Genomic DNA, 10538 nt, shown 5'->3' on the forward strand with positions numbered 1-10538 from the left:
GGTCGAGAGCCCTCCAAGTATGCTATCAGCTCAGTGGAAGATGTTGGTGCGCTCCATTTGCTTTGGAGTTGCATGTTTGGTTAGTATGATATAGACGTGTATTTTTTTGGTTTCGCGGGACTCTGTCCCGACCTTTATGACATTTATGTACTCTTAGATGCTTGTAGACATATGTCGTGTACGTGAAAGATTGTACGGACTTGTCGTCCTATGTTTTGAGTTTATAAATGATTATGTTGGCCTATTAGTCCCGTATGACACCTGTATATGATGATGTAATAAGAAAGATACGCTACGTTGGTACTCGGTTGAGTAAGGTACCGGGTGCCCGTCGCGGCCCATCGGTTTGGGTCGTAACAGTAGATGGGTTCCGGGTTTAGGTAAGTGTATATAGGGTCTGGGTTGGGCAATTGGGCGGGGGTTGGGTTAAATTTAGGCTACAATCGAAATGTAAATCTAGCTATAATTTAAATAGCCAATTTTTTCTATTTAATATATAATAAGTAATAAACAATTTCTGAAAAATAATTTATGTATCAAAATGATTTAAAATATATATATTTATCATTATAAAAATATAGGGACCAATATTACGCATATAAAATGTAATTATCTATTAAATGGGCTAACATTGCAATTATATGCAATTTTGCTTAAAAATACCAAATGCAATTATAAAATGCATAAAAAATATATTAACCATATTTTGGCATATTTATAGAGATTAAATGAATAAATCATCATAACAATAATTTGAGAAATAAATATTGGGGATTTTATGAATAAAAGGGAAGGAAATAAATCAATTTAAATCATTAAAATTATGGAAAAAACTATAAAAACCTTGTGCATGCGTATATATGCATATATATGCTATTTCAAAGGTATTTATGCATATAAAAACATATAGGGAAAAATTGGGTATCAACAGCGTGTTCGGAGTGTGTTTTGGAGGTCCGTAGCTAATTTAGGCTTGAAATGCCGAAAGTCAAATTTTGAAGTTTCTGGTTCGATAGTGAGATTTTGATCCGAGGGTCGGAAAGGAATTCCGGAAGTTGGAGTAGGTCTGTAGTATTGAATAAGACGCGTGTGCAAAATTTCAGGTCATTCAGACGAGGTTTGATAGACTTTTTGATCGAAAGCGTATTTTTAGAGTTTTGGAGTTCTTAGGCTTGAATCCGCGGTTGATTCGTCGTTTCGATGTTGTTTTAGGTATTTTAAGGATTGCTATAAGTTTGGACAGTGGTATTAGACTTGTTGGTGCCTTTGGTCGAAGTCCCGGGGGCCTCGGAATGGTTTCGGAAGTTTGTCGAAATAATTTGGAATTTGTTTGAGCAGCTTCAGTTGCTGGTCTTCTGTCATAACCGCACCTGCGGTTGGGTCCCGCAGGTGCGTAGCCCTAGAAGCGGGCAATTTACCGTAGAATTGGTACCACATCTGCGTATGGGGAGTCATAAGTGCGGAAGGTTAAGTTTAAGTGAAATGTCGCAGAAGCGACCATGTCCTTGCAGAAGCGGGACCACAGGTGCGATCCCATGACCACAGAAGCTGATTAGCTGGGCCAAAACATATAAATTCTTGCCTTCACGAATTTGAGCTATTTTCACCTCTTTCCAAACGGGAAGAAGCCTTGGAGAACATTTTCAGGAGATATTTTCAGAGGAATTTGTTGGGGTAAGGTCTTTGGTCCCTAAACTAGTTATTGGGGTAATTTTTACCATTATAAACATGAAAATTTAAGGAAAATCAGTGGTAATTTGGGGGTTAGGGCTTGACTAATTATAGACCTTTGAGTGAAGATTTGAGGGACTATTTGAGGTCCGATTTTGGTATTTTTGGTATGACTGAACTCGTGAGAGTGTGAAGATTCTGGAAATGAAAATTTTACCTGATTCCCAGACGTGCGCCCGTGGGACGTTTTGGTTATTTTACCTAATTTCAAGTATTAGCTTAGAATTTCTTTATAGAATCAGTTACTTGAAGTGTTATTTACATTATGAATTTGAATTGAATAGACTTGGGCCATTTGGAGTCGAGTACTCGTGGCAAGAGCGTGGTTTCAGATTGATTTGAGCTGGTTCGAGCTAAGTGGCTTACCTAACCTTGTGTGGGGGACCTTCCCCTTAGGATTTGGTATATTTTGTAATTGTAATGGCTTGTACGTTAGGTGACGAGTGTGTACTTGAGCTAATTGTTGAAAATCCGATTTTCTTTAAGTAATTTCAATGGTGTTCCTTTTTCCTGCTTTATACTACTTGCAATTTAAGCCTTAATTGTTAGCTTAGAAAAAGCATGTTTATTTAACTTAATTACTTATTCGCTTAAAATGCCGTAATTGTATTATGTGAAGCATGTTAGGTTAGAATTACCAGTTTACTTGGTACGAAATTGAGATTAATTGAGTATTCTTTGTGTTGCTGCTTTGTGTTATCATTTTGGGACTACAGGACGGCATCCCAGGAGATCCCCGTATATTGAGGATACCAAGAGATCATCGGGATACCGAGAGACATCTAGCACGTATATTGAGGATACCAAGAGATCCTCGGGATACCGAGAGATCCCTAGCACGTATATAGAGGATACCAAGAGATCCTCGGGATACCAAGAGATCCCTGACATATATTGAGGATACTGAGAGATCCTCGGGATACCAAGAGATCCCTAGCATATATTGAGGGTACTAATAGATCCTCGGGATACTGAGAGATCCCCGATTATTATCCTTGTGAAGAATGGTATCTCCTTGTGATTGTTTTTGCCTCTGTTTCAATTATTGAGTTCCTTATATTCCTGTATTAAATTCTTATTGTTAGCTTTCAATTGTACTATTTAGCTTACTCTGTCATACCTTATATGTTTATTTATCTCAGTAGGGTCCTTACCTTCCCCGTCACTACCCGATCGAGTTTAGGCTTAACACTTACTAAGTACCGCTGTGGTGTACTCATGCCTTTTCTGCGCATGTTTTTTATGTGCAGATTCAAGAACTTCGACTTAGTCCTATCACACTTGAGGCGAGGCAACTGCTCCAGAGACGTCGAGGTATATCTGCCGTGTCCACAGACCGAGGAGTCCCTTTCCATTCTATCTTGTTGTGATAGCCCTTCTATCTTTTCTGTTGATGTAGACATTCCGGAGTTAGAGCATTTTTATTATATTTGTAGCTTGTGATTCATGGGTTTCTGGGTTTTGGGAAAATGTATTAGTTTTTGAGAGTTAATATTGTGTATACCGAGCGGCACTTTTAAACACTGTTTTATTACACTATTTCTGTTTTAAATTATTTTTCTTCCGCAAATTGGTTTATCTTTCGCATTTTTGGCTTACATAGTCGTAGAAACTAGGTGTCATCATGATGGTTTACGGAAGGCGAACCGGGGTCGTGACAATTTGTGCATCTTTGACCAAGTCCAACTTCTCTCCACCGTGAAGAAATTGCCCTATGAAGAAACTGCCGCATTAATTATCTCCAACAGTTACTAAATATTCCAACCTACTATCTGATTAGGCTTTACAGTTTTCTAGTTATTTTAAACAATATGTATTCTATAAATATCTAGTCATGATTAGTTTTAAGGCATTGAATGTTTGTCTAAATATTAGTATCTGAGAGTTTTGTCCACTCCATACAGACAAATTTGTTGGTTGTAAATTGTGTTTAAGATTCTTGCACAATCTATTGCCAATATTAATTTCATTCTCTTCTCAATTTCTCTGTCATAAATTTTCAGGAACTAAAATGTTTGGTGGTTTAGAATTTGGTAATAGGGAAATAGCATAGGAATGTACCCTAAATGGTGGAAGAGATGTTGGCTCATTGAACACAGATTGGAATTCTTGTAAAAACATCTTAATCAGGTTACCTAGCGTCTCTAAAATTTTGTTATAAACTTGAAGTGAATCTGTTGCTGAGTTAGCTGACCTAACTCCTTGCAACTTGTAACGTTTCCGTTGCCAGTTGAAAATGACGAACATGTCCTTCCAATTGGCTTGAATAGTGTTGACAGAAGCTAACCATTTGATACCAAAGACCAAATCAGCACCCCCGATGGAGAAAGGATAGTAATCTTGCGTAGTGGTTAAGCCCGACAACTGAAAAGTCACATCTTTGCAAATTTTGTTGCAATGAATTATGTCGCCATTTCAATCGGGACACCGAATGTTGGAACAATGTCTATTTGAATTATAAGTTCCTCCACAACTGATTCAGCCACAAAATTATGTGTTGACCCGCTATCCAGAAGGATCAAAATCTGTCGCTGGTTGATTGAACCTTGAAGTTTTATTGCAGCACTAACTGAATGCCCCAAAATTGCATGAAAAGAGATTTCAGTGAGATCAGCTTCCGGTGTTTCATCAACTTCAGCATTAGCCATCTCATCGCCAATTATTTGTTCCTCAGCAGCAATTTCCATTAGAGATAAATTCGGAAATTTGCATCTGTGGCATGGCGAGAATTTTTCATTACAGCGGTAACACAGTCCATTAACTATCTGGATTTTCCGTTCAGCATCCCATACTCGAGCTTGTTAGGGTTGGGTTGTTGTTTGGTTAGATGGTAAAGGGTTTCTGGTATAGTGATTTACAGGGAAAGAAGAAGCGCTGAATGGGACATTTTTGACGAAGGAAGATGAGGTTTGTGAGTTGGATCTATTAGTTGTGGTCCAATTAGGTCCTCTGGTGCTGCGATTTGGGCCTGATTTTTTCTCAAATTCAAGAACCAAACTCATAGCTCTATACATTATTCAAGGTTTGTGAATTCTTACATCAGATTTGAGTTCCCCCTTTAATCCATTTAAAAACACACCTAAGAGATAGTGATCTGGCGAGTTTGTGACTCTTGACGATCACTTAGCAAATTCCTGCCGATATTCTTGAACAAATCCTATTTGCCTTATGTTACAAAGATACTCATCAAGATTTTGAAATTCAGTCGATCCAAAATTTTCTTGCAATGCTTTAACTAGTTCCTCCGAGAAAAGCAAGGTGCGCTCACGATTGATCCAAGAGAACAAGTCAAGAGCATCTCCTTATAGATATATAGCCACAATGTCGACATTGAGATCATCAGACGTCTGATAATAGCGAAAGTATTTTTATGCCTTCAAAATCCATCCTCTACGATCTCCTCCTTCAAATTCGGGAAACTCCATTTTTGTGTGAGGCCTCCGGGAAGTGGTTTTGGGTCCCCATGGACTGTCAACATCTTCTTCCTCTTCTAACCAACCAGATTTTCCTTCGTTACGCTTTTGATGATTAGTTTCTGCTTGTTGGGTGTGGCCACTTTGGGCTTTCAGCGCTGCAACTTCGGCTACCAACGTATCTACCGTGTTTAATTTTGATGCTATAGCCATTAATTGGTGTGTAATGGAATCTGCGTTAGGTGGGTTATCTTGGATGCTAGAAGACCTGGTATTAATCATTTCGGATCTTTCTGCTCTGATGCCAAAATTTTAGTTCCTGAAAATTTATGACAGAGAAATTGAGAAGAGAATGAAATTAATATTGGCAATAGATTGTGCAAGAATCTTAAACACAATTTACAACCAACAAATTTGTCAGTATGGAGTGGACAAAACTCCTAGATACTAATATTTAGACAAACATTCAATGCCTTAAAACTAATCATGACTAGATATTTATAGAATACATATTGTTTAAAATAACTAGAAAACTGTAAAGACTAATCAGATAGTAGGTTGCAATATTTAGTAACTGCTGGAGATAATGCAACATAGGAAGCTGGATACTACCAGCAACATAGATGGCATTTTCAATGGCAACAATTGCCAAGGTGGTATAGGTGGAGTAGCAAGAAACAACACTGGCATAAACCACCAAAAGGTTGGTACAAATTCAACATAGATGGCGCTTTCAATGGCAACAATTGCCAAGGTGGTATAGGTGGAGTAGCAAGAAACAACACAGAAAGCTGGATACTAGGGTTTCACATGAAAGTTCCGACCATATCAGCAACACAAGTGGAGCTCCAAGCCTTGAGAGGATGTCTGCAAATCATAATGCAACACAACTTAATGCCAGTGAAAATAGAGACAGATGCATCAGAGATTATCCATATGTTAGACAATGATCACCCTACTTATACAAAACTAATCTATGAATGCAGGTGGTTGATGAAGCAAACAAAGAGGAAGGGTCAGGTGGTACTCAGGCATAGCTTCAGACACGGGAACGAGGTGGCGCATGACTTGGCAAAAATGGCACTAATGCAGCCCAACATTAATAAAATGTCCCTTCTGGCAACTCCACCGGAACCAGCAATACAACAGTATCAATAGGATCTGGAGGATTTTTCTTCTGTTAAATATGTTTGTGCTAGTGTTTGTTTGAAGTTGGCTGCTGGAAAACTTAGATGCCTTGCAAGGCACTGCTAATATCGTGTAATATGTTGAATGTTTAGTTATTAATATAATATTCTTTTCGTTCAAAAAAAAAACTGCTGGAGATAATTAATGAGGCAGTTTCTTCCTAGGGCAGTTTCTTCATGGTGGAGAGAAGTTGGACTTGGTCAAAGCTGCAAAAATCTTATTTCCTCGTTCATATTTTCTTCTAAAATAAGTCTTCAAATGTGGGATTGTATCACTAAGATTCAGTTCTTATTTAGATGTTGCCTCACATCGCAAAGTCCAAATTTTTGCTGAGAAGGCTATGGATATTTGGTGGCACATAGCGAAAATGTATCGTTTTGCAAGTGTTTTAAATACCCAAAATAGACTTTAGAAGCTTAAGCTTCTTCAAACGCTCTTATCAATTAGGATTAAGTTGGAATTGAGTTGATTCTAATATAAACCGTTAACCATATATTGGAGACATTTGAAGGGTTTAATTTCCTTTATTCTGACCTTATTGTCTAGCAACTTATCTTTCCTTTTTATTTTTCACTGTAAGTTTTTGGTCAAAGAGTAATTATTTTGTTTGAAATATAAAACAAATTTAGTAGAAAAAATGTAGTCATCTTTTTTTTTCTTTTTTGATAAACAACTTTTCTATTTCATTCCATCAAAAGAATATACATTACATTCAGTAGATGCTGACCATCTACTCATCCTTTGTTATAAAATCTAGTCCGAGGTTCCTTCTTAAGCTAGGACTATACATGACAATCCAATACTCTAATGCTATTACACAAGAAACCAGTAAAAGACTCTAGCATACTAAGGGTAGCAGTTTAACTTCTGCAGAGCTTCTTTCCAGTTTTGTATTGAGACCCCCTTCAGGTGTATGTGGATAGCTATTTCTTTGCAGATGTTGTTGATTATCAGTTTACCTCCTTGGAATCTCAGCTTATTTCTTTCTCTCCATATAGCATTCACCAACATGCCAAATACACAGGTAACTATTGCACATTGTCCATTTCTCCTTTTAGCATTCTTGCTTACCCATTCGACTTCACTCTGCCTGTCACAAATAACTCTATCATATCCCAACCGTCTTAGCAACCCTAACCATAGTTCCTTTGTCAGCGAGCATTCAAAGAAAAGATGGTCAAAAGTCTCAACAGCTTGCTCGCAAAAAATACACTGCTGTGGAATTTGTATACCAAACTTCAGTAGCCTCTCTGTTGTTGCCAATCTATTATTTAATGCAAGCCACAATATTAATTTGAATCTGCTACAAGATAATGCTCTTCCACTAGACCTTTTGATGTTGAGGAAATTGAAGCTTGTACTATTTTTTAATGCTGAACAATTCACCCCTCTGTAGTTGGTGCAATCTGCTTTCCAGATCCCCTTGAATTCCTTGAAGCTCATTTATCATCCTTCTTGCCTCAATAATTTTTCTAACTACCCAGGCTGCATTCCTAGGTATAGGCATATCTTCAATCGTATAGTTCTTTATGTAGTAAATGTGCATCCATTTTATCCATAGACTATCCTTCTTCTTTGCCACTGCCCATAGATGCTTTGCAATAGCAGCTTTATTCCAGTATAGCATGTTTATTACATTAAGCCCCCCTGCACTACGTGGCAAACATATTGTTTCCCAAGAAATCAAAGCTCTCCTTGACACAGTAGCTGAACCAGTCCACAAAAATGATCTGCAGATTGCCTCAATCATATTCATCATTTTCTTTGGTAATAAAAATCTTTGTGTCCAATACGATTGCACACCAAATAAAACTGATCTTATCAATTGAAGTCGCCCTGCATATGATAATAATCTCGATGTCCAGCAATTTATCTTCTGAGTTACCTTCTCTACTAGTTGCCAGCACTGCGCAATGGATAGCTTTTTGGAATCCAATGGTACCCTAAGGTACTTGAAAGGTAGAATGCCTTCAGGGAACCCCAGCTCTTGTAAAATTTCCTCTTTTTTTTTCCAAATTGAAACTCCAGCTATATAGACAGAACTCTTGTTAGCATTTGCTTGAAGACCTGATACCATAGAGAATGTATGAAAAGCCTGTTTTAATAGCCTAACAGATTGTATATCAGCCTTGCAGAACATTAGCAAGTCATCCGCAAAACAGACATGTACCACACCCAATTTCTTGCACCTAGGATGGAATTTGAAGTCTTTCATCTTTGTCAATTACATGAACTCCCTTTGCAAATATTCCATGGCCAGAACAAAGAAATAGGGAGACATTGGGTCTCCTTGCCTTATACCTCTATTGCCTTTGAAAGGTTCTGTGAGTCCACCATTTATGTTTAGAGAATATGTAACTGATGAAATGCATTCTAGTACCCATCTTGTGAATTTGTAAGGAAACCCCATGTCAGTAACCAATCTTTCTAAAAAATATCATTCTACTGTATCGCAAGCTTTCCTCAAATCCAATTTAAGAACATATCTTGGGTAGATACCCTTTCTATTATATCCTTTGAACAATTCATGTGTGAACAAAATGTTGTCTGTAATACTTCTACCTTCTATAAATGCTGACTGTAATCTCCCAATTAGACCTCCAATGACTGGTTTTAGTCTTGCTGTGAGGACCTTTGTGATTATCTTATGCAGTGTTGTACAACATGCTATGGGCCTATAGTCTTTAACTTGACTAGGATTTTGCACTTTAGAAATAAGTGTTACAACAGTACTGCTCACTCCTTTATGCAGCCTCCCAGTCACAAAAAAACTCTTCACAGCCTCATATATGTCATCACCTACTACTTGCCAATGTCTTGTGAAAAATTCAATTGGAATCCCATCCACTCCTGGTGCCTTATCATGGGGAATATCTTTTATTGCCTAAAGTATTTCATCTCTTGTAACTACTTTGATTAGGTCCTCCTTCTGCTGCATATTAAGACAAGGTCATTGACGTATGATCTCAGAGTTTGGACATTCACATGTAGTATTATTCTCTCCTAGTAGCTTCCTGAAAAACTTGACAAACTCTTCTTTCACCAGTATAAGATCAGATACCTTGCCTCCCAAGTTAGTGTAGATAGAGTTTATAGTATTTGTGTTTGTCTTCAACTTTAACTGTGCATGGAAATACTTAGAATTTGAGTCTCCATAAGCTATCCAATGTGCTCTAGATTTTTGATGTAGAATATGTTCCTCTATGCTGCTCCATTTCTCTACTTCCATCAAAACCATTTTTTCTTGATCAATCAACATTTGATCCATATGTTTGTGCTTTAGTTCACTCTGAATGGCTTCAAGTTTCTGCCTGGCCTTATTGAGCTGAAGCCTATACGAAGCCATATAAGTGTTCAATTCCTTCAATTCAGTTTTCAAATCTTTAAGCTTATTCAATACCCTGTGCATGTTGCCTCCATTTACCTCTTGATTCCATACCTTTTCCACTATGCCTGCAAAGTCACCATGATCCATCACAGAGCTATACAATTTAAAAGGTTTAGGATGCAAGTTCCTTTTTTTGATCCACAACCTTGCATTGTAGTAGAATAGGGGAGTGGTCTGACACCTCAGGATTTAGAAAATCTGCTTCAATATGACTGTACTTCTGCATCCACTCAACATTCCCCAGTGCCCAGTCAATTCTACTGTATACCCGCTTTTCCAGTTGTTGTTTGTTGCACCAAGTATAAAACCATCCCAAACTCTTCAATTGTGTGAGTTGCAGGGTAATAATTGCATCCTGGAACCCCTTGATCTCACTTTGTGTAACTGGAGCCCCTATCCTATCATCAGTGTGGAGAACATTATTGAAGTCTCCACTAAGTAGCCAACTCTCCTTAATAGTTGCTCCTAAATTTACAAGTTTATCCCATAGCTGCTGCCTTTTGTTTACCTCGTTACTTGCATACATCACAGTTATCAAAGTCTTGAAAGTGGAACTTCTTTCTTGGACTTCACAATGTATAACTGTTCATCAAGCAACAGTATCTGCACCTCAACATTTTGTTTCCACAATAGCCAAATCCTTCCATTTGGATGTTCCTTGTAGTTACAACAAAATTTCCAATCACTGCATATTTTATTCATTATCCTGTTAGCCTTCATTTCCTTTACTCTTGTTTCTAAACAGCCTATAAACTCTACCTTATGTTTCCTCAGAAAGATTTTGCTTATGGGCCTTGCTCAGACCCCTTATATTCCAG

The 10538-nt window shown here is 37.7% G+C and overlaps 1 protein-coding gene across 1 annotated transcript; it reads right to left on the bottom strand.

Annotated features, from left to right (window-relative positions):
* Positions 1–9832: 9832 nt before the first annotated feature.
* Positions 9833–10246, bottom strand: LOC142172510 (uncharacterized). Its single transcript, XM_075236142.1, has one exon. It carries the CDS (start codon positions 10244–10246, stop codon positions 9833–9835), a length of 414 nt encoding a protein of 137 aa, XP_075092243.1.
* Between the last annotated feature and the right edge of the window lie 292 nt (positions 10247–10538).

Source organism: Nicotiana tabacum, chromosome 18 (assembly GCF_000715075.1).
Source record: "Nicotiana tabacum cultivar K326 chromosome 18, ASM71507v2, whole genome shotgun sequence".
NCBI lineage: Eukaryota > Viridiplantae > Streptophyta > Magnoliopsida > Solanales > Solanaceae > Nicotiana > Nicotiana tabacum.